The 25,348-nt window shown below is 41.1% G+C and overlaps 1 protein-coding gene across 1 annotated transcript in view; it reads right to left on the bottom strand.

The window, feature by feature from the left end:
• Nucleotides 1-25,348, bottom strand: part of lama2 (laminin, alpha 2) — a 234,305-nt gene that overhangs the window by 59,326 nt on the left and 149,631 nt on the right. Inside the window, exons 27-35 of the mRNA XM_080290182.1 lie at nucleotides 22,857-23,000; nucleotides 17,862-18,038; nucleotides 17,373-17,558; nucleotides 17,006-17,124; nucleotides 16,638-16,755; nucleotides 14,808-14,960; nucleotides 1,842-1,966; nucleotides 1,584-1,670; nucleotides 1,031-1,086 (exon numbers count right to left, since the gene is read on the bottom strand). Of these exons, the coding sequence (XP_080146308.1) occupies nucleotides 1,031-1,086; nucleotides 1,584-1,670; nucleotides 1,842-1,966; nucleotides 14,808-14,960; nucleotides 16,638-16,755; nucleotides 17,006-17,124; nucleotides 17,373-17,558; nucleotides 17,862-18,038; nucleotides 22,857-23,000 (1,165 nt within the window). The remainder of the gene's footprint in view (nucleotides 1-1,030; nucleotides 1,087-1,583; nucleotides 1,671-1,841; nucleotides 1,967-14,807; nucleotides 14,961-16,637; nucleotides 16,756-17,005; nucleotides 17,125-17,372; nucleotides 17,559-17,861; nucleotides 18,039-22,856; nucleotides 23,001-25,348) is intronic.

The following is a 25,348-nucleotide window of genomic DNA, read 5'->3' as shown; positions in this document are numbered from 1 at the left end:
AAGTGCTCAGTGGCATTGGACAGAATGGGAGAAAGGCCAGATAACAGAAGGAATGCAGAGTGCAATCACTCTTCAACAAGTGAACAGCAGTGTGATCACTCCATTCTCTGTAAACCATCAGGACTTGGGATTATAGCCTGGACGTAGAGTCGAGCGGTTTGGTGTCAGGAAGCATTGCGGCACACGCACTGCCAATTTATGAACACACGCTTTGTGTCTGAACACAAAGACCTGAGCAAGCAATTTCCTCACTGACCTGACAGCAGCAATTTCACATCAACCTCTGTCTTACTACCCTTTCTTCTGTGCTCTCACTTGCACACATAGACTTCCTTCTAGACATGCTAATGGCACCAAATTGGCCCTGCCATTATGGTCATATTAAGTTTAAATTAGCTCCAAATGACATTGAAATTATTTTCTAAATGACTTGAATCTGACTTCTGCCACAATCTCCTGTCTCCCATGGCAACTGGAGAAAGGAGCTCTGACTGTTCATTTGCATTTCATTGCCAAAATAAAGTAAAAATCACAACATCAGGTGACAATGAAGGGAGGTGAGCCACCAGAGGGAAGGGAACAGAAGAACAGAGAAGAAAGAGACAGAGAGCATGTCTGTGGGGTTCATGAAGCATGACACCCCATGCTGTTACGCTGGGTTACTTCCACCACTGGTGGTAACTTTCACTGCAGATTAATCTTTATAATAAAATCTCTCAACTTCCATTTAAAGGTAAGTGCATAAAAAATTTCAGCCACATTATTTCTTCATTTTTTCATGTTTTACACTAGACCACTCTGAAAAAAAACCACAGTAAAAGATGAAGGGAAAAAAATGAAATGATGAAGAAAACAAAAGAATGAGTAACCAAAAGCTGTGCGTTAGTCTTACAGATGATCCCAGATGGTCCACACACATGCCTATCCATGCACTGGTCACACGTCATCCCAGATGCCCCAACCCTGCAACGGCATTGGCCCGTGACAGGGTCACATGGTCCGGGCAACGCACCCCACAAGGAACACTTACACTCCTCACAGTGGCCACCTGGTATCCTTGGATTACCATGGTAACCAGTGGCACACCTAAACAGGGGGGATCACATAGAGAGAGAGAGTATTCAAATCTAACCAAATTTTAACATATGTTAACCCCACACTGTAAAGAGATATCACAAATTATTTCACCAGCAAAATACTCACAGTGGGATCCCAAGGTCTGAGATGTTTTCATGCAAACCTCAAGTGCATGTCATTACAGCAGAATTTAGGCATAACACATACGAGGATATTCTAAATATTCAAATCAGTGCAAACAACTGGCAATGCATTTCCAGGTTTGGCTGGTATGAAGTTGAAGTTTGGCTCTTTGGGGATGGGCATGGGGCAACTGCCACTACCACTTCTTTCCATATAATGTCTCTCTTAAAACTATCACGGGTCGACTAAGACTTTTGGATTCCACTTTACATCAACTCGTATTCCCTGTATTGGTCTTTGCATTTAAATATCCATGCAGTCCACATTAAAAGCCGATGATTTCCAAACTTCTATGCTTGTTCATTTCTTTGTATGTGTCTGACCTCTCACAGTGTTTGCCCTCATATCCTTCAGGACAGGCGGTGCAGCGGTAGTCATCAAACCCCTCTGCTACACAGGTGGGACTGAAACTGGATATGAAAAGAGATTTTTCACAGACATTACAAAAGAAATGTTAAAACATTTGGAGCATACAGTCTATTTATATTACAGAGGAGAGAGGACAGAAAAGATAAAATGTGCATAAAATGACAGATTAATATTGTTTAAAGTTTGTAGTGATAGGTTGCAAGAAATTTTACTTATTCTGTGGGTTGGTAAGGGGGCAGGCGCAGGGTTTGCAGTCATCAGGAGAACCTCGGACCACGCCGTAGAATCCCGGTGCACAGCGTTCGCACCGATCACCCTCTGTGTTGTCTTGACAGTTCTACCAACACAAATGTGCACACATAAAAATAATGCTATGCATGTATGCGAAGGCACTCTATTTACCTTTAGTCATTCTCCAACTCCCCCATGACTCTAACCTACTCCAATATGTAGGTGCAAAAATATCCATCACCCACCACCCAGAAATTCCTGGTGTGTGCTGGGATGGGAAATAAATACAGAATGTCATACTGAGCATAATGAAGGCAACTTTAAGATGGTGACACACACACACACACACACACACACACACACACACACACACACACACACACACACACACACACACACACACACACACACAAAGAAGAAAACTCATGTTGCCTCTCCAGAAAGCTTTTCATCTCTAAAATCAACAGATTTTCTAATTAAATTAGCAAAAATTAACCTACACTCCCATTTGGACATTATTTTTGGAAATCACCCCTGGCACGATAAAAAGCAAGACACCAAATTTGCTTGAGCAAGATGATAAAACATTTTTTGGAATCACTTACAGGCATTTGTGGGCTAATGGGAATCTATTCAAGGGCATGTAGACTAAAAAAATCTACTGTGTTTCAGATGCTTTAATAAAGAAGAAATCTGTATATCTCTTAAGCTGTGTCTCCCATGTTTTTCAAGTTGACAATGAATAATTGAAAAGATGACAGACCGGGTCACCTGTCATTACCTCCTTCATTACTGACAAAACAACACTGAAGAGGCTTGTTTTTTGGTGAGTGAGATAATTATCCTGGCACCGCTGTTCGAGTTTCATCAATACCAGAGAAGTAGAAATAATAGTAGCATACCTCCCTGCTGTCACTTCAGTTTTTGGTGCTAACAACAGCCTTTTCGAACACTTTTGTGCTTAGCTTTGATGTGGACACTTTAGAGACTCTCAGTGAAATGTTTGACAACATGTTGACAGATGGGTCATTTCACTTTAAATCTCTTCAATGTCAAGAACCGGCCGTCTCTTTGATTTGCTTTTTTCTAGAGGGAAAGATGAACACAGTCCCTTTTATTTATCAGTAAATTATCCTAGCCTAAGGATAATTATCCTGGAGCTGGCTGGAGCCTATTCCAGCTATCTTAGGGCCCTAAAACAGCTGGGACATGCCCACCCCCCACCCGCAACCCTGAAAAGGGTAATCGGAAGAGAATGGATGGATGAATTAATTATTAATTGAGAAACTTACTATCTTAACATACGTATACACTCACCAGCCATTTTGTCAGGTACGCCTGTTCAACTGGGCATAAATGCTAAGATTTAATCACCCAATTACATAGCATCAACTCAATGCAACTAGGTATGTAGACATGGTCAAAATGACCTGGTAAGTCTAAACTGAGCTTTAGAATGGGGAAGAAAGACAAATTAAGTAACTTTGAAATTACGATGGTTGCTGGTTTTGATGCGCTTTGATAGTCCGAGTATTTTAGAAACTGCTGGGGCTTACACCTGTCTGAAAACAGAAAATATCCAGTGATCAGCAGTTCTCTGGGTGAAAATGCCTTGTTGCTGTCAGAGGACAGTGGCCAGGCTGCTTCAAGGTGATAGGAAGCAACAAGAAGTCAAATCACCACTCATTCAATCAAAGGTTTGCAGAAGAGCATCTCTGAAGGCACAACACATTGAGACTTAAAGTAAAAGGGTTAAGGAAATACAGAAACACATTGGGTGCCACACTAATCACCTAAGAACAGAAGACTGAAACTACAAGGATTGAAACATGTTGTCAGGTCTGATGAGTCTCAATTACTGATGTGACATTTAGACGTTAGGGTCAGAATTTGGCATAAACAACACGAAAGCATGGATCCCCCCTTCTTCATGTCAGCAGTTCTGACTGATGGATTTGGTCTGTTGGTCTGATATGTTCTGATAACATGTCATGTCATAAATGAGGTCACTGTACTCACAAGACCTCCACAGTCACCATATCTCAGTCCAGTAGATTAAGATCTGGGATGGGGTGGAATGGGAGATTTGTATCATGGATGTGTAGCTGACAAATCTGCAGCAACTGCAAGGTGATGTTGCAGTAAGGATTAAAATCTCAGAAAAATACTGAATGTCTGAGTCAAAGAATTAAGAGCGTTCTGAAGGGAAAAGAGGTCTCGCCCGGTACTAGCAAGTTGTAACTAATAGAAGTATATAGTGAGTGTTGATTGCTCTGAATCTCTGTGGGAAATCATTACTCGCTTCTTTTCACCACCTACAGTTGCTGAGCCAGTACAAGCTTTTGCACTGGTGAACTTTTATCTAAGACAGACCATTTCTGAAAAGAAATATAGTTGGTCACACATAATAATGTGTGACCAACTATACTATGGTCTCAGTCCCATTCCTGCATGATGAGGTGCTGTGAGACCAAGAGCGACCAGCTACAGTAGCTGTTAGCCGACAGGTACGATCTCACACGTCAAAGACTTTAATAAGCTTCCTTCTTCAAGAGCATCTGAAATACTAATTTTCCTCGCAGGATTTCACTCTTGCTGTTGTTCAGATAGCCTCATGGGTACAACAACACACAGAGATCTAAATATATCTAAAATATTTTCATATCCACAGATGTTTCTGTTTATTTTGTAATTTACTTTTAGCTATGCTTGTTATAAAAGTCTCATACACCCACACATGCACACACACGGACACAGTGTCTATTCCTTTGTGCATTCTGGTACATCTCATGGCAAAAATATGGCATGTTTTTTATATAGAGTAATTCTGTACAATATGTGCAGACTGTAGGCACTTAGGACACACAACAAAATACCCCCTATTCCACCTCCACCCTCAAACACTCACTGTGAGCTCAATCATTTTAACGCACACAATTTAAACGGCAATACATATTGTACACAAACACGCACCTCTCTCTTTCATATCCCCAGGGTCCTGTCCTATGTGTTCGGATTGTTTGTTATAAATAGGAACTTCAATCAGTACAACAGGAAGTCGCCTCTTAACGAGGCAAGTCATTTCCATTAACTTCCTGTGTTCCTCGTTACCTCTAATTACCACAGAAACAAACTCGTTTAGCATTTTCAATTTAGCCCGCTCGGTTAGAAAATGCTAATGATGCTGCTGTTATGGAGAGCAAGATAGAAATGGGCAAGGAAAAAACGTCTGGAAGGCAGAGAGGAAGAGGGTGTGAAGTAGTAAAAAAAAGAAAGAGAGAGAAAAACAAATTGGTAAAACCAAGGAGGTGTTAAGGAGGATTGGGGAAAATGAAAAATGAGAAAACTAGAAACAAAAGACGGGCAAGAAGATGAAAGAAGACAACAGAGGAATAAATATATAACTAGGGAAAGGAGAACAGGAATTTAGGGGATGTGAATGAGGTGAAAAAAGATAAATTGGAGGAGTGGCAGAAGGAGGAACAACACAAGGAATGCAGAAGAAAGGCAGAGATGAAAGTCATGGAAATAATGGAGAAACTGACAAAAATTAGACAGTAAAAGAAACTGAAAGTGGCAAAAAAGTCAGTACATAACCACACACTTAGGGTTTAAAGTTGGAATATTAAGCTGAGCAAGGACAGAATTTGTATAATTACCATTATTATCCATGAATTTATGGTGAATGTTTAGGACTTTTAAATCCATATTTGGAAGGGAATTATTGTTCCTTTAAGAATGAAAGCAGTTCAATTTTCCTTTAAAATGACAGTGGGCAACAAATACATTGATGCATTACAACCTAAACAAATTGGAATGAAAACACTGTTTAGCTGACTCTTTCAGTTGTCCTGTTTGTATGTCCTTAAGCATGTCAAGCAAACTTTTCGGAACAAAAATGAGCTGCACTGGACACAAACCTGAGGCATAAACATGCTCTGGGATGACAGCCAGCTGCCACGAACAGCAGCAAGTAAGATGCAAAAGGGTATACAAGGCTCCATGAGAATTCAACCACCCCCATTTGTTTGGAAAGCTGTTGATATTACATTTAGCATTCTACCATTCAAGTACGATTCATTTTTACATTAACTTCATCGCTTTACTCAAACATACTTTTAGTAGTGATAAACGGAGAGTCAAGGTACTCGGTGTAGTGCACAATATTTACAGTGTCACCCAGATTGCACTGAAATGTTTTAACTTAATGAGACTAATAGTTAGTAATAGTACATAAATCACTTTCACAGAAAAGTGGCCAAGGTGCTAATTCTGACATGATGCCAACACGTTAAGGTGCCATTAGATTAACAGAAATTGAGAACATGTAAGAAATTAAGTAAGAAGTTGTAACTTCAACAAACAAACAATTCTCTGAGTATAACCTGTCAAAGCAGGCGATTGGGAGAAGAGTATCAAAACACTAGCTGTTTAAGTCAAATGGTTTGTCTGTGTGCACACGTTTCTTGTCACCTCAGTGTGGTAGATAACTTACATTAAAATCTGAAAGTGAAAGAAAAGGTTTTGGATTTTTATGAGCAAACTTCCAGAAATTCTGGGAATTTCTGACTACATGATGAACAAAAATGTGTACTGTTATGTATCCGAGTAAAATAATACTGAAATTAACTAAACAAGGTTTAAAAAACTATTTGGTTTCACACTGAGGGCATGCATATGAGCGTGTGTATTTTCGCAGAATATGAGGACTCATCGGTCCAGCAACACACTATGCAGTTCCCTAATCTAACATAGGTAAATACAACACAGTTTGAGGAACTAAACCCATTTCAATAAATATTGAACATCTATTTACAGCAAGCCATTGATAATGTGTTAACTAACATAAACCTATAATTTTATCAATACTGCCCAAGATGATGTTATAAATCTCCTTTGATGACTCACGCTAGATTAAAAATACAACAGCGACTTCCTTACGACTCACAAAAATCAGTGTCTGGTGATGGTACTGAATTTTTTCCCCACTGGAAACTGATTGCAAGTAGCTGTGGAGACCACTTTTGACGGCAAGGATTGCACAGGTCACTCGATGGTACCAAACCTGTCTCCAAATGATCACGGTCTTACTCAGACTGCAACTTGAGAAAGTGTTTTTTAATGTAGACAGACTGCCAACAGGTTACAGTTGAAGCCAGTATGCACCGATGCGTTTAACTCGTCTGCAACACATCTCTTTGTAATAGGATTCATTTGGTCATTTTGCAGCTAAATCGCAGTCCTGCACCAACTATGTCACTTTATGTGGAGGAATTTTTGAAAATTTAGCACAGTTAATCAGAAACACATGCAATGCAATTCTTATATTCAATCACAAAGTGTAGTGGCGAATTTCTGTCCCAAGCTTCGAAAAAATAATTCTTCCACTTCTTAATGTGAGCTGTTCAGATTTATTTCTGACTCGTACATACAAACAAAAGATGTCACGGTCAAAAAACTATTTGCTGCTACAGCGCACACTTCCATTGCCGTCCTGGCTCACTGTAACCTGCTACAACACATGCGCTGTAATGTTTTCTTACCCGACACAAATTAAACACGCAGCATTTATTCTCTAACAACATATCATACAAAATTAAACATGTAACAATAACTGAAACAGTATCAAAAATATTTCTCTACAGATTGGCTCTAACATTTCCAGCCCCCTAATTGGAGGGCGTGAAGACTGACAATTAGCGAACACTTACAAAAGAGCCAAATAACATTAACACTTCCTGTATCACACATGGTCATTCAAATTATCTTTCACAAAACCTGTAACCGATCAGAACATATACTGTATTTTCTCATTCCAAGTTACATGACATTCTCACAGATCAAGCATAGCTTGTCAATGGGTCTTTCTAAGGTGTTAGTCTTTGTCTTGATGATCACACGCCGCACCAGACCCTTAGCATCTGGAATGACACGAAGAACTCTCCCCAACATCCACGAGCTTCTTGGCGCTGACTCGTCGACCACCATTACAATGTCCCCCACAGTTACATTTCTTCTGACCTGAGTCCACTTTTGACGCTCTTGAAGCATAGGCAAATACTCGCGCACCCACCTCTTCCAAAACAAGTCAGCAAGATATTGCACTTGCTTCCAACGGCGGCGGGAGTATGAGTCTTCCTTTCTGAAAAGTCCAGGAGGCAAACCCGGCTTTTTCTTCATTAGTAGCAAGTGGTTAGGCGTCAGTGGTTCCAGGTCTGTTGGATCATCTGTTACTGTAGTCAGCGGTCTGTCATTTAGTACTGACTCCACTTCACACATTAGTGTCAGTAAACCTTCATCATTGACCAACTGTTCCTTCAGTATAGACCTCAGGACCTTCCTCACGGTTCTGATCTGCCTTTCCCATATCCCTCCAAAGTGAGAACCAGCGGGTGGGTTAAATACCCACTGGATTCCCTTTTGCATGAGACAATCTAGAATCTTTGACTGATTCCACTCTTGAATGGCTTCGCGTAACTCCCGTTCAGCAGCAACTAGGTTGGTGCCATTATCTGAACGCATGACAGATACCTGACCTCTTCTACACACAAAGCGTCTGATGGCGTTCAGACATGAATCAGTGTCCAAAGTGTGCGCGATTTCAATGTGCACTGCTCTTGTTGTAAGGCAGGTAAACACCACACCATACCTTTTTACTGTGCTACGGCCATGCTTCACATTAAACGGTCCAAAGTAATCCACCCCAACATTAGAAAAGGGGGGTTCATCAGGTAGAAGCCTATCCTCTGGCAAATCTGCCATCTTCTGTTCCAGTGGTTTGCCTCTAGTTTTCCTGCAGATTACGCACCTTGACAGAAACTTCCTCACTTCTGAGTTAGTGGATGGAATCCAATACTTCTGTCGCAGCCGTGAAAGCATATACAGTCTTCCACAGTGCCCAATCTTCTCATGTATATCCTGCAAGATCAGTGTGGTGATATGTGAGCCCTTTGGGATAATGACTGGGTGCTTCACATGTTCTGGCATCCCAGCAGCTGCGAGGCGACCACCAACTCTCAAAACTCCGTCCTGCATCACGGGATCAAGTTTCCTCAAGTGACTAGTCTTTGTCACACACTTGCCTTTCTTTAACATGGTGATCTCTTCTTGGAATTGTTGACTTTGACAGAACTTGATGATCTCTGTCTCAGCTTGCACCAGATCTTTCAGGGTAAGTGTTGTCTGCATTGATTCGTTGTCTTGTTCTTTCTGTTTAACGTACGTCTCTTTCCTTTTTTCACATCGTCGTAGCAGTAAGTCTTTGAGTTTGATCATCCATGCCACAGCTCTCTTCACTCGATGCCAGCTGGAATAGTGATTGATCAGCTTGTTCAACGTGTTAACATTCTCAGCTGCATTTGTGAGATGTACCATGGTTGCATGCCTCACTTCGCTGTCATCTTTATCAATCCTTTCCTTGTCAGGTCTTTCTGGCCACTGTCTTTCTGGGGTTTTCAGGAAAGCTGGGCCGTGGAACCAGCTTAGATTCTTCATGAGCTTAGATGGTGCAAGCCCTCTGGATGCACAATCAGCTGGATTGATTGCTGTACCAACGTACCTCCACTGCTGGGGATTTGTTAGCTCTCTAATGACCGCAACGCGATTGGCCACGAATGTCTTGAAGCGAAGGTTTTCATTTTCAATATACTTCAACACAGTTGTGCTGTCAGTCCAGAATGTAGATTCAAGAAGATTCATCTGAAGCTCCGTTCTTAACATTTTGTCTGTCTTTGCAGCAACCATAGCTGCAGTCAACTCTATTCGTGGAATAGTGGTTTGCTTCAGGGGCGCCACACGGGATTTTCCCATCATTAACGTACAGTGAACCCGTCCGTCATTGCTGGTCATCCTCAAGTATGATGCTGTTCCATATCCACTTTCGCTCCCATCAGAAAAATGGTGGAGCTGTGCTGTTGCGACAGGACCGAAGTCCAATGGTCTCACACACCTGGGTACGGTTACCTCTGACAGCTGGCACAGCTCTTGTAACCACTTGTTCCACTTATGACTGAGCTGTTCTGGGATCTCATCATCCCAAGCAAGACCCTCCCTGCATAACTGCTGCAAGATCATTTTTGCAGGGAGAGTTCCTGGGGAAAGGAATCCCAGTGGGTCGTAGATGGAGCTGGTGACGGAAAGTATTCCACGTCTCGTCACAGGTCTTTCTTTGATGTTAATCCTGAACTTGAATGCGTCAGACTCAGGGCACCATAGAACTCCTAAAGCACGTTCCATAGGCAGCAGGTCATGGTTCAAGTTCAGGTCTCTGACATCTTTGGCTCTCTCATGCTCAGGGATGAATGAGAGCAAAGCACGACTGTTGCTTGTCCATTTCGTTAGGTGAAATCCTCCACCAGAACACAATTCAGTGAGGTCTGTGTATAACTCCATACCTTGAGTTTCCGTGGCAACAGACTTCAAGCAGTCGTCAACATAAAAATTTTCCAGAACTGTGCTTACAGCTTCAGGTGATGATTTGCTGCGGTTCTCCTCTGCTGTTCTTCGCAGTGCATAGTTGGCACAACTGGGAGAAGAAGTCGCACCGAAGATATGCACCATCATCCTGTACTCAGCAATGTCTCGATTGAGGTCCCCTGCTGGCCACCACAGAAAGCGCTGCAGGTCAGCATCGTCATCCGGGACACACACCTGATGGTACATTGCTTCAATATCTGCTGTAAAGGCTATAGACTCTTGCCTGAACCGTGTCAGCACTCCGATCAATGAGTTTGTTAAATCTGGCCCTTGTAGAAGTTCACTATTCAGTGAAACTCCTTGGTAGCTGGCAGCGCAGTCAAAGACCACCCTCAGCTTCTTTTTTTGTGGATGGTATACCCCATGGTGGGGAATATACCACTGTTTTCCATCCTTGCGGTTTAACTGTGTAGTTGGAACCTCAACGGCATATCCCTTGCTCAACATGTCACTCATGAAGGCAGTGTATTCTTCATGGAGTGCAGGATTCCTCTTCAGCTTGCGCTGAAGGCTCAGTGCACGCTGTAACAATGCACTTCGATTGTTCGGCATCTGAACGCACGACTTCTTCGTAGGAAGACTTATGGAATAGTGTCCATCAGTGAGACGAGTAGAGCTTGACACAGACTCCATAAAGTGGTGGTCCTCTTGAGACATTCCTGCTTTATCATCACAGTGACGCTCTGGAAAGTCGTGGTTATACTGTCGTACAAGCAGTTGTTCCACGTTGTCGATGGCTATTCTGTTCACAATAGCACATGGTTGTACATCATTGGCTGCAGTATCCGTTTCTCTGAGTGGTCCATTCAGAATCCATCCAAGTGCTGTCTTTACGGCATATGGACCATTGTCCTCACTTGGGATCACCTTCCATGGCTCCAATATGGTGTATTCTTTAGTTCCAATGAGAAGCTCCACTTCAGCCTCAATATGAGGCAACCTCACTTCGCGTAGGTACGGCCACTTGTCAACCTCTTTCTGGAGTGGGATGTTCTCTCTGGAAACAGGAATACTTTTCTGTGTGAAGACCTTTGACAGTGCGATAAAGTTGTTGTCTGCCAGACTGCTGACTTCCAATTCTGTGAGCACATAACTCTCCTCTCGACTTTTGGAATTAATGGTCCTCAACGTTAGCTCGGTTCGCCTGCCTTGCACCTTCAGCTGCCTTGCCAAGGCTTTGGTGCAGAACGATGCAGAGCTACCTGGGTCAATGAAAGCGTAAACCTCCACAGCCTTGTCACTCTTGCAGGACTTCACCCTTACAGGTACAATGGCAAGCACGCAGCTGCCTCCAGCCCCAGTACAGGCACTTGTCTCCTTTTCTTCAGACAACCCTGCTGGGCCTTTAGCAGTGCTACCCATATTGACCTCATCGGGAGGCTTCTCTTCCTCATAACTTGAGAAGTGCAACAAACTTGGATGCTTGAGTGAACAAACCTCGCACACCATCTTCTTTTTGCAATCTCTGCTCATGTGACCCTTTAGCAGGCATCCAAAGCAAAGTCCGTTTTTCTTCAAGTAGTCCACTCTATCCTTATGAGTCTCCTCTCTAATCTTGTAACACTCTTGCAGTGTATGAAGTTTCCCACAGAACATGCAAGGTCTTGTGAAGGCGCAGTTGAGTGAAAGGTCACTCTGGTTCTTACTAACTCTGCTTCTTTTGTCCATTTCTGAACCTTGGTTAACCTTGATAGCAAAGCTGCTCCCATGTCTAATGTCTTTCTTCAACTTATTTCCTTGCTGTGGCTTTTTTATAACCTTGTCTGACACTGCTGTTTCAAGATCGCCAAAGAGTGGGTCGGACATGATCTTTGCTTGGCGTTCAACGAAGGCCACCAGCTCTGTGAATCTTGCTCTGTTGCAGCGCCGCTCCTGGATATCATATGCATGGACTCTCCAGCGCTCTCTTATTTTAAATGGCAACTTGGAAATGATGACCCTCATAGTTGCAGGGTTGTCCATCTCTTCCATATAGTCCACATCCTCCATAGCATTACGACAGCTCACCAGGAATACAGAGAATGCGCTCAACGCCTTTCCATCTTCAGCCTTAATTTGTGGCCACTTCGATGCCTTCTCAATTAGCGTGCCAGCAATCTGTAACTCATTTCCATATTTATCTTGAAGCAGCTGCAAAGCCCTTTCATACCCCCGATGTTCAGGCATATGCTGACAACTCCTCACAAGATCACGAGGCTCGCCTCGAGTATACTGCTCCAGAAAATACAGCTTGTCTGAATTGCTATCAGCTCTGGTGTCAATAGCGTGCATGAATGCCCTCATAAACGACCTGTATTCCAAAGGATCTCCGTGGAACACTGGCACATCCCTTTGTGGTAACCGAGCCAGCTGTTGGTTCTTTACAAGCATCTCTGTGATATCTGCCTGTTTCTGCATAACTTGATAAAGCTCACTTGGTCTGGTCTCCTGAAGTGAGACACCATCTTGGCGTTGGCTCGGCCCCTGCAGTGGAGTTCTATGTGTCTTAGGCATGGCCCCTGCTGCAGTACTTGGATCACCAGGATTCCTCCAAGAGGCAGACCTCTCTATCTCTGTTGGCTTCCCTGGTGTGTGTTTTACGTTGCCATGACCATTTTCGTTATTCATCTTCAGGAGGTCACGACGTGGCATTACCGTAAGTCTGGTTTCACTCACTTGAGACTTAACCCCTTCACATTCCTCATACACTTTCACTTTGGCAGTAGACACTGCAATGGCTGTTTCAATTTCCAGTCTTTCCTTTGCAGCTTTAATTTCTGCTTCTTTTAACTCTAGAGCCTGTTTTTCTTTCAGAGACGCTGCTCGTGCCATCAGAGCTGCTCTGTTAGCTTCTTCCTTGACGCGCTCCGACGATGCTGTCGACACCCTTGACGTGTTGGATACTTTAGACTTGTTTGACACTCTAGATGTTTTTGACACTCTGGATGCACTGTCCATGGGAGTTATCTCTTGATCACATGTTTGTATTTCAATCCATGTATTAACTCTATTAATGAACTGCAAACATCGTTCTGACATTGGCTGAAACCAAAGTTGTTGGTCAGCCTCCTTTTCCTCCTCATCTTTAATACACAGCAACACTCCATAATTGCATTCTTGAAACTCTTCATACAACTTCTTGTAAACTTTCAGTGCCTCTCTCACATCATTTACAGCCGGCAGAATTTCATGGCTCAAAAGTCGCTCAGTTTCATCTTCTTGTGCTGTCACTTGTCCTAATTTGCCTCTTCTCACCTTTGTGAGCTGATGCAGTTTGAACTCCAGACCTTTGTCTGTCATCGCCCTCTGGCTGCCATCACGCGTAACTACACCCACACTGTCATTAATGTCGTCCGCCATTGTAATCATATAACACCGCTAAGCCGTAATGATTTTCTTCGGCACAGCTGTCGGGTGGTGTACTGCACAAACTCCTTTATGCTACTTCCACAGGTAAGATGCATCTGACAAAACACCTTTTACTTAGCTGTTCGCCGTGTTGTTGTATGTAGGCGTCTTTATGCCGACGATCCGGTGACTTTTCTATGTCTCAGTCGGTGGCTCCACCGCGGAAAACATTCCTCCGTTACTCGCTAGTTTTTTGACTTTTATGTAGTGGCGAATTTCTGTCCCAAGCTTCGAAAAAATAATTCTTCCACTTCTTAATGTGAGCTGTTCAGATTTATTTCTGACTCGTACATACAAACAAAAGATGTCACGGTCAAAAAACTATTTGCTGCTACAGCGCACACTTCCATTGCCGTCCTGGCTCACTCTAACCTGCTACAACACATGCGCTGTAATGTTTTCTTACCCGACACAAATTAAACACGCAGCATTTATTCTCTAACAACATATCATACAAAATTAAACATGTAACAATAACTGAAACAGTATCAAAAATATTTCTCTACAGATTGGCTCTAACACAAAGAGACAGGAGTCTGACTCTGTCTTATGCCCTTAGATTGCTAAAGTCAGTCTGATGGCAACTGACCATTTGTAGACCTGGTTTCTATCATTGAAGCAACCATTTCAAAGGCAACAAGATTGTATGTTTATTACACAAAGTTGCAATAACTTTGTCTCCAACCACTGTTTTCTGTCATACAGCCATAGCATTATATACAGTAACTACTTGTAACTAATAGCCCTTGCTTGAAAAAAATATTCAGACATAACTTTGGGTGAGATCCACAGAAGAGGAAATTACATAAAATATGAGAAAGCTGGAGGTCGTTAATTATTGGAGGGCTAATTACAGTACCAGACATCCTTTCCAACACACACCTACACACCTATATGGCACCCTCATCCACCTCTTTCCTCCAGAAACTGCTCAGCATATGGCTCTAGGATGGTCTCCAGCGGTAGAATGCCCACACACACACACACACACACACACACACACACACACACACACACACACACACACACACACACACACACACACACACACACACACACACACACACACACACACACACAGTTACCTGGCATATGGATGTCTCAGGGTCACAAGAGGAGGAGTGCCCACTGCACTGACACTGAACACAGCTGCCCATGCCTGTAGCCGTGGGCACGCTGGACGCTGGAGCAGATGCCAGGAAACCACTGCGAAGACGGTAGAATCCTGCAGCACACTCCTGCACGGAGAGATAATGGGAGCAAAGATTTAGATCAGAGACAAAGATTAAAAATAGAAGTAGACTTTTACAGGTTTGATGAAGTGTGCGTTCCCACGGTAACATCAAACTGTGCCTGGCACTGGAACACACTCACATAATAATCCCCAATCATTACTTCTCTGGGCAGTTGTTGACCCCTCTCTTTTTTTTTTCCGCACACACAAAGGTGTCTCCCTTCAGTAACTTTTGAACACAGGCACACACCCTCATGTACCTGCCAAATGCACACACACACACAAAACTGCATCCATTCATACACACACATACAGACACACACATGCAAGGTAACTCTCTCTTCCTCTCTCTCCTGCTCAGTAATAATTAATGGAGTCCATTTAAAGAGCCATCTGTTCCCTGTGCTAGCACTAAACGCCTGTTTAAAAATACTTTATTAACAACGTCGGCAGCTACAAATAGAAATGGCCATCTGTCAGCTAAGCCCTCAACAACCTGAACATTTTAAGTTTAGATGCCATTTTTAATAGTATCTGTAGCTTTTAAGTTATTTTTTTCCAGAAAATATGTGCTCTGAACAACTAATAAAATCCAACAAAGTGAAACAGAAGTTGAAGAACACAGTTAAAAGTTTGCCAGAAGACCTTGTATACCTTTAAGATTAACACAATAATGCCTAAACGACTTTTGGGCACTGCTGCCTAGCAGAATTAGCCAGAACTGTTGTGTCAGTGTATCATAAGCTGTGTCTTCAAAATCCTCATTAGACTAAAGATTGAGTCACAGCTATAAGATTTCTGCGGCTTAAGCAAAGGAGCTGGATGCAGCTGAAAGTCATTTGGTTGGACAAAATCGCAACTGAGTGGAGGAGATGCTCAGTGAGGCTTAATCCTGACTAACCAAAGTAAAAGAATAAAAAACAGAATAGAAAAACAGGAGGGTCTGAAAGGCACCGACAGGCTTAAAATGCTGAGCTAAATGTAAATTAGAAACTTTTGAGATAGTACTGAAAGCCATGTCTGTGCGCCCATTTTCCCCTCATTCTTTCTCATTGTGAGAGAAGCAGGAAAAAAAAATTCTTCCGAGCTCTGAAGGAAGCAGCCAGTTCAGCTCACTCTGTGATTAATGTTGAACTTTTATTAATTTAAATAGTTTTTCTTGTGATTTTTTTTGTAAGAATCTCACACTATTGTACTTTTTTTTTTGTCTTTTTTCATTCGTTTTAATGTTGCATCCTTTTTCTCAGCTGCACTCAATTAATTTCAACACACAACTCATATTGGGTTACAGGACCCAGCTAAAAAATGTGGCATCCCCAGGCAGAAGCAAAAAAAAAAAAAAAAAAAAATCTAATATCTCCGCTCATCTGTCCAAAGGACATTGCTCAATAAGTCTTTTGGTTTGTTCAGATACTTTGCAAACCATGCTGCCTCATTTTAGAGAGATGTCCTCGAATCTTTTCTATATGAGATAGTCTCCAAGTTTCACCTGTTTTTAAATTTTAAATGATTAATTAAAAAAAAAAAAACAGTTACTTGCAAATACTATGGAGCACTATACCCACCATCTGTAAGCTGTATATATTTACTGAGCTTCTTTTACAAGACCTTTGCAGATATTTGGTCTTCAGATGTGTGGTGTCATGTGTGAATGCATGCAGGTATTTAATTGTGTCCCCACCTCACAGGAAAGTCCAGAGTATCCAATTGGACAATCGCACTTCTCTATCTGGTGGGCTTTCTCGCTTTCTTTGGTTGGTATGCCCTCCTCGGCCACTGTCAGACTGACCTCTGAAATACTGGGAGAAAAAAAAAAAAATCAAGAATCTTTGAATTTATTAGTTTAATGAACAAAACTCTAAAAAAGTAAAGTAAAAAAATAGATTTTAAAAAATTGCATTATTGCACCTGAAAACTTTTACAAAAGTAATGTTTATTTAGCCATTGTCCCAATGTGTGGAGATGGAGGATTAAGTTGTTCTGTGTGTGTGTGTGTGTGTGTGTGTGTGTGTGTGTGTGTGTGTGTGTGTGTGTGTGTGTGTGTGTTACCGGCTTTGTCTCATCAAGTTGCCGTGTGATGCCTTAATTAGGATGTAGTCCACGTAGAACAAAATGTCCATAAAGTCCTCTCGAGTCATAGTCCGTCCATCTGCAAATTTCCAATCATGCTGCACACACACACACACACACACACACACACACACACACACACACACACACACACACACACACACACACACACACACACACACACACACACGATGAACAATCAACATCATCACTGCACTCAGTTTAAGAAACCCTGTTTGCATGGAGTAAAATAAACAATTAATTTTAAATTACTCCTACAGTATTTACTTCTACTGCTGCTACTACTACTATGAATTTCCTTATCACCTCTAAACCATTACTGTACCTCTGTCATGTCAATCTCATGGCGGGTGAGCTGACCAATCTGGAGTCCTGTTATGTGGCGTGTCATCACCATGTTGTGGTTAGGACCACCTTTAATAATGACCTGAGGCTCATAGGAGGAAGGACCGGTTTCTTCTCTGGCCTCATAGTACACAGCATATTTCAGCTGCCCCCCATATGCTGTGATCTTAAGAGAAACAATGACACAAAACAATCACCAACATTGTACTTATTGGATTTTTGAGCATTATTTTTGAGATTCTCTATGAATACCTTGCCGTTTTGTCTTACATGCATGCAAAACAACGGATCTGTACGCAATATATGAATGTATAATGAACGGCAGGTGTGACATGAGTTTTGCAATTATATTTGGAAAGACATGATGTTTGTTAGCGTCTATCACTATACACACACTATCTTGTAAATACCAAAGTAAAATCCAAGATGATACAAACAATAAAAAAAACCCCACTGTGATATTTCCTACCATAGAGCCTTTGAACTGCTCAGGCAGTTTCCAGTAGTATGGTTCAGACAGAGTTGAGGTGATAAGTTCTGCATGAATGATGATCTCAGGATGTTGGAAGCTAACTCCTGTTCTCGTCTCCACGGCGTTGGATTTATCCACCAAGGGGAGCACCGTCTGCTCCGGCTTCAGTGTTAACTGGGATACATAACCATGACAATATTAATGCAGTGGCCTGTGGAACCCAGCAGAATGACGCCAAAAGATATCGTTTAAGAGAATAATCCTGTTTTCTGTTCATACTGTTAGGGTACCTGATTGTACTGTTAATTAGAAAATTAAATAGCATAATACAAATACTTAGAATATGTACAACAGTTACTTTCAATGGCATAAGCCTAAAGAATGTGAACATGCTAAAAACTTTCTAACGAGCAGTGAAGGAGTCTGTGTTCATTGCGTAGCCTCTAGTATACGAGTGAACAGAATGTGTAACAATAACTGGACAGAGTGGTGTTTCTTGTCCTGTTTATCCACATACTTTCTTCACCTCCTGACGATGCTGACTCAAACAAAGCTCTTTCATCACCATCTTTTGATCTTTTTGCCATTTCAAATGGCTTTTGTCTGAGATGCCCAGACAAAATTTCAGCTTCTCTTATTTTTTTTTCTGTTTGCCGTCTTGTAATTGGGCCTCCAAAACGGTCCGAATGGAAGCACTTCCTGCACACACACTTGATTGAAACAGGATGGGAGTTTTTTAGAGAATCCTTCAAATGAGATTGAATAGATCTTGGCGTACTTCTCATCCTTTGAGGTAGGTGAAGACTTATCTGTGATATAACAATAACCTTTACTCCCGCTCTGAACCTAAATGCATTAAGAATTTCTTTACCGTGTTCACACTCTGTCTTGTACAAGGGAACACCTTCACTCTCAAAAATGTGTTTAAGCGACACATTAACAGATTATTCATTAGAAAAAAAAAACCCCCACTAACAATACAGAAGAAATCTCCTTTTTTCCTGTGGGTTATTAATGAGTGAAGGAAGTGTTTGTTTCTTTCTTCAGTAAATTGATAATTTTAAAATTTCTTCTCTTAGTGATCAAACTTTGTTCCTTTACATTCTAGATATAATTTAAATCTGATGTGCCAAGCTTTCTCTTTGATATAATATTTCAGTTATTACAAGCAGTCTGGAGAAAAACTACCCCTTTCATTTCCATTCTCTCCAGCTCTCATTTTATGTGTATATATTTCAATACTACTCGAATAATATCACAGTTTATTATTGACTGTGGATTGTGGTTCAGTGAAACACTTTAAAGAAAGATCCATCTGTCCAGAAGTGTTGATATGTGGATATTGCGTGAATAATATTGAGGCATTATGGAAGGGTTTTTTTTGGTGTGGTGCACAGATTTTCTGGAATCTATTAAGTTACTAAAGCATGGATATACTAGGAATATTGCCTGTATAAGTGAGGTAGTCACACATGAAATGGGAAACTGCTCGCTTCTTACTTAACTGTTACTCATAAGTTATTATTACATATTACTATGGCATACATTAATATAGAGTAATGGATTTCTAACAAAAATCTAAATAGAAATCAAATTAATGGTAAAAAATACAGTTTCGTACTGTCATTGAACAATCTGTGAATACACACCTCATCAGATATTAAAACACATTAAACTGCTGCCTTCATATATCTGTTTAAGTAACAGCGTATCATTAAGAATGTTTTTCTTTTTAATGCTCTAATCTGAGTGTTTAGTGTGTCACGGCGAATGAGGCAGGCCAAACCATAATGCCAGCATGTCACAGGTAGCAGTCTATCTATATTACAATATGTATAATCATGTGAAAGTTTTGAGCCACCCCTCATTTCTTTAGATTTTGCTAGGAAAATGAGAAATTTATTGAAACACGTGCAAACATGTTGGTTGTTGGTTTAAAATGGAGCACTGTAACAAAAAATAATTTCCCCCAGGGATCAATAAAGTATTCTGATTCTGATTCTGATTCTGAAACATAAATTTAAATATTGTATTAAAGCACTATATAAACTGAGTTTGTCCAATTCTAGCTATGTTTGGTAAGTAGTCTTCAGGAATAGTTCGCCACGCTTCTTGAAGGAAATTCAAAGCTCTTCTTGGAAGGTTGACTACCTTCTGCTCCAGTCTCAGTTAGGGGTTAGGGTTAGGCTCTAGGGAGGCCAATCCATGACTGATTGTGTTCCATTATGTGTTTTTCTATCCAGGTAGGGTTTTGCTGTATTGGCAGAGTGTTTGGGATAACTGCCAATGGTACCAACAACTCTGCCGGCACTTTTCTGCATTCATGATTCTATCGATTTTGACAAAAACCCTGACTCCATTGCCTGAAATGCAGGCCGAAGCATGACAGGGTATTACAGATCGCTGTAGACACTCACTGTTGTACCTCTCTCATGTCCTTCCGCATATATACAATGATTTGAACCAAAAATGTAAAATTTGGATTCATCACTTTACAAGACCTGCTGCCACCGATTTTCTGCCCAGTTCTTGTATCTCAGCTTTCCTTCCTAAGAATAGCTTCTAGATCAACAGTGGATCAACTGAAGGACCAGATGTATATCTCAGGTCCTGTGTCTCTGCTAAATTTCTTTCTATTTCCCAAGTTCATGACTTTAAGATGCTCTGCCTTTGTTTGCATTTCGTTCCCCCGCTGTAAATAAAACTCACTCACAGCTACTCAGTCATCAGTGCCTGCACTTGGGTCCACACTCCTCACCACTTCACACGTCTGCGTCAGCACCCGTGGCAGTTTTTTAGGTCTGCTTCTTCTTTTGTCCTCTTTTTTTGTCCAGTTTTGTCACATTTTTAAGGAGACTGGATACCGTGTGGCAATATGCCAAGTTTTCATCTAACAGCTCTTTCGGAATCACCTTTGTTGGTGCAGAAATGTGTTTTTATGCCTGCCAAACTGTGCTATCTTAGGCATGTTTTAGCAAAAGGCTGCTAGTAAAAGTTTTTTAAGATGCCTGTTACAGCTAGCCACAACAGTTGTTGATCCCTTGAGCATCAAGTGGCTTTACAGTCAAACAACGTTCCAAGGACTGGACTGAAAATGAGTGAAGAGGCATCTCATGTCTAAAGGAAAACTTTTGTAAAAAAGACCTGTGTTCAAGACCTCTTTAAAAATCACAAAGTTTGTATATAATATATATAATCAATGCATTATCTTTACAGTTTACCTACAGACTTAAAGCAAGCATGCATGCTTTTGTTTTTTCAGATATTTACAATGTTTTCTTTCTTCTATCTGGTGCTTTAATATTCCTAGTTTTCCCACAGATAAGGGAAATTCCACATAAAGGTAAAAGCTTTTACAGTTTTATGCTGGTGCAAATCTTCATTAAATATTCACCCATCTAACACTTCGTTTCCTCAAAAAAAGTTGTGTGCAGCAAGTTGTATGTGCGTAAAACCTCTATGTAATCCGATGTAGTGTGAGTTTTCAAGAGTGTGAATTAATGCATGTGTACTGTGTTTGCATAGTGTGTGTGTGCATAGTGTCCACTCATAGTGTGTGTGTATATATCCCACTTCACTCAGTGTAATCTCACGATTCAGTGGTTCAGAAAAAATCTCCCTCTTTCCAATAAACTCTCCATTTTTTTTCTCTCTTTCTGTCTGTCCACCCAGTCAACAATAAATGAAGTGAATGGTTGTTGTTCAAATGAGGCCTCTCGCCACCCTCCTAAAACTCTACGGGTTACCACGGAAACGGCAGTTTATTGCTGATTGCAACCATTTCTACAATAAAGGGGCCTTATTCAAAACACTCTTTCCTCAACAACTGATTGTAAACTTCCTGAGTGTCTTTCTAAATCTATCAGACCTCTCTTTTTGACTTCAAGTTGCTACATGTCATTTTCACGCCTATGTTTATGTTCTCTAAAACATGTACAATGGATGACTGAACAGCAGGAAAAGTTCCTTGATTATGTTGACAGTGTAGGAAATCTCATCTTTTCATTGTTAAAACAACTTCATACATTTTAGACACATTAACAGCTATGAATCCCAATGTTAGTCTTTAGGTAGCTTGCTAATTTAATAACTCAATACTTGCTACACAGGTTGCAATAACAACACAAAGTCTACCCAGAGAGGCAAATCTGTGAATACTAAGTGAATATCTGCTCTCAAAAGAGAAGGGACATTCCTTTGAGGATACAGGTGTTGACATTTTGGTCAAAGAAGACAGACGGTTAAGAGAGGAGTACAACAAGACATCTATGCTCACCTGGAACAACCATCATTGAACGCACACTCAAATCTTGACCCATGTGATCCTAACTGCTCACATATCTCCGTATCAGCTGCCAGAACTGAAGAAGTTTCAGGTGTGATGTGAAACATCTTCGAGAACCTCAAGAAGTCCAGATGGCTTCAACTCAAACATTTAAGTCTCCTGTGACTGAGAACCTACAGACACCTATTAACTCATTTAATAGCCTGTGAACAGCCCTGTTTGTGGGCAGCAGAGGGATTTGCAACTGCAGGACTTCTTGTTTCTGCAAACCAATGTACATAATGAGCAAAGGACATGGAGTCTACTTGGCAACGCTCGTATAATGTAGAGTCAGTTGCAGGCAGCCGGCTGCCAAATGAGTTATCTCAGCAAGTAAGCTAGTGTAGACAGCGTGTAAATCAAATAGGCAGCTTAGAAAACGACTGTCTACGTCCTCTTTTCTGACACACTACAGGCAAAACAACTCATAAGTGAACAAGGATACAGACCATAATATTAGCTTTAAAGTCACTAGAGACATCACCAGCATTTTGAGCAATATACAGCAATATTTTGCTTTTGTTGGTTACTTTATTTTTTAGAAAGTTTTTGGGAACAAAATAAAACACTGCTATCAAAATCCTCCAAATGTTTCAGAATTGACTTGAAATTAAACTTTCTTTGTCTTTTCATCCGTTAAACATTTCAAAAAACATACATTTACTTACCCACATCCTGATAAGTCCTTGCGCCTCTGTGCAGAAGTGGGTCAATCCGTAACAGTAACACCTGCTGCAGCCCAGCGGGTTTCGTAGGGATAACCCAAACGTGTCAGGCTTACAGTGATCGCAGTAGTCTCCCTCCACATTTTCCTAAAATGTGACACAGCAAATTAAAGCAACCTTTGAGCCAGTCTTTCTATGCATACTTTAAATGAAAACATTTCTTTAGGAAATACTTTAAATGACTCTTTTCTGCTTGAGGCTATAAAGCACATTTAGCTTAATAGTACTCTTGGGATCTAGTGTCTCACTCAAGAACATGTCAGCACGGCTGAAAGTCTAAACCCTTCAGATAAAAGTAGCAGTCCAGAAGTAGCCCTAGTTATGTGTTTACAGCAATTTAATGATTAATATCTTCTTAGATGTCATAAAAAGTTTAACTGATTAGTTTATATGCTTGCCAGGAAATGCATTTGGTGTCTTGGCTTCACTGGGGTGGCAATAAGAATCTGGACCGGCTGTTTACATTGTGAGTAAATAAGCTGAGACTCGACTGGTCTAAAATGGAATTGTGGACAGGGCTGTGCATTAAGCCTTCTCTCTGCAAAGGAAAGTTACAGTGCTGTCAACACAACATCATCCAATTAATGTTGAGTTCTGTCAAAAAGTCCTGCAGGTTAGTGAGAAAGGACAGAGGAGGGAAGAGTGGGAAGGTATAGTCAGGAAGTGAGGACCACGTTAGGATTTCTTCATTAAAAGTAAATCATTATGTCACTATGGGGGCTGCTTATCATAATCAACAACAGTTCTTTTTTTGGGAGCGGGGGGGGGGGGGGGGGTTGTATCACAAAAGAAAGAAAATCCCACTGCATGCTCACATACAGCAATACCAAAAAATCCACACATACCCACATTTGAATTACTGTAACTACTGCTCATAACTGTATTATACTTTATTCAGTCCCTGTACAGCCCCGAAGGTAGGTGCACAGTGACAGTTTTATTTCCTTTAATTGTTCTTCAGATTCCCTACAATTGTTAACCTAAATGCACTATATACTGTACTTCCTTACTTTAAAAAAAAAGATGTACCCAAAGTCGTTAGTGTTGTTTTCCTTCACTGCTGACACACTGATCTCTTGTATGTCTTTAGTCTTCAGAAAGTGGAATGCAGCTCAGGTATGACATTCCACGTTGGTGTTGGAGATATTTTATTAATAGTTAGTGGTAGCAGTTATTAGTAAGTTGTGGATAGCGCAGTGTACTTAGCTGTGGTCTGCTGGTGGAGCAACATCAAAGCTTGTGTGACCAACGGACCAAATAAACTGATCAGGGGAGCTCTATGATTGGCTGCAAATTGGACACTTTTTAAGCTGTGGTTGAGAGGAGATCATGGAACAAACTGTTATCCATCATTGATAATCCTGCACTGCACCTTTTGCACTGCTTACCAGACAGGCAGCAGAGCAGCTTCTATAACAAGGACACGTATCGGAAATATTTCAGAGCAATAATTCTTTACAACGCTATTTTATTACTTTAAATGCTGTAACAAAAGAATGTAACAAATATGTGGTAAGTATTTCCCATTCTTATCCCTCTGAAAAGCTCCCTGGCTACTTAGCTGTATATTTATGATCACTGTTCTGTGGAATGATGTAATCTCATCCAATACATTTGGCTGAATCCGAGCGCACAGAATGTGCCTGTTTCTCATTCTGTATTCTATTGCTTCTGTCAAAAGTGAAGGCATCGATAACATTTTGATAGGCTGATGGTTTTCTTTCTTTCAGAACTCTACTGTTTCCCTTTTGTAAGTTTTGTGAACAACAGCCAACATGCATGCATGTTCCCCTTCATGCAGGGGAACATTCTTGACTTGATGTGCAACATTCATCATGTGTCATTCATGACACATGAATGACACCAGTGTGTGAATGTGTGTGTGAATGGGTGAATGACTGGATATGTAAAGCGCTTTGGGGTCCTTAGGGACTAGTAAAGCGCTATATAAATACAGGCCATTTACCATTTACCATCATGCATATGCTGAAGACTTTCCTACCAGATTGTTCATTAATGTTTATCTCTGCCTGCTTGCTTTATTAAAAAAAAATATTTAGATTGCAGCAGCTTTTAATTTAGGGGTTAGTAAGTTATGACATGATTTCGTTTAAGTTTTAATGTTAAAGCACAAAATTGAAGAGCAGTGATGTGCCTGATGATATAACGCAATGTAGGTAGATCACATGCTAGGCAGAGAGGTACACATTAACATACAGGATGTCTACATACAGGAGACAGGTTACTAATGACCGAGTGATTGCAAGTCAACCTCCTACCTTTTCAGAGAGAAGATGACACTCAGTAATGTAAAGCCTCATTACATGCCATGAATCAGGTGGTATATGTGTGTGTATGCGCAAAAGGTTTGCATTTTTGCGTGTGTCATAATGTGACCAGTAAGTGACAGCAGAGATGAAAAGTGATGCCAGGTG

The sequence above is a fragment of the Astatotilapia calliptera genome, chromosome 15 (assembly GCF_964374335.1).
Source record: "Astatotilapia calliptera chromosome 15, fAstCal68.1, whole genome shotgun sequence".
In the NCBI taxonomy this organism is placed as follows: domain Eukaryota; kingdom Metazoa; phylum Chordata; class Actinopteri; order Cichliformes; family Cichlidae; genus Astatotilapia; species Astatotilapia calliptera.
Note: the sequence above shows the minus strand (reverse complement) of the source record. Positions and strands in the feature narration are given on the sequence as shown.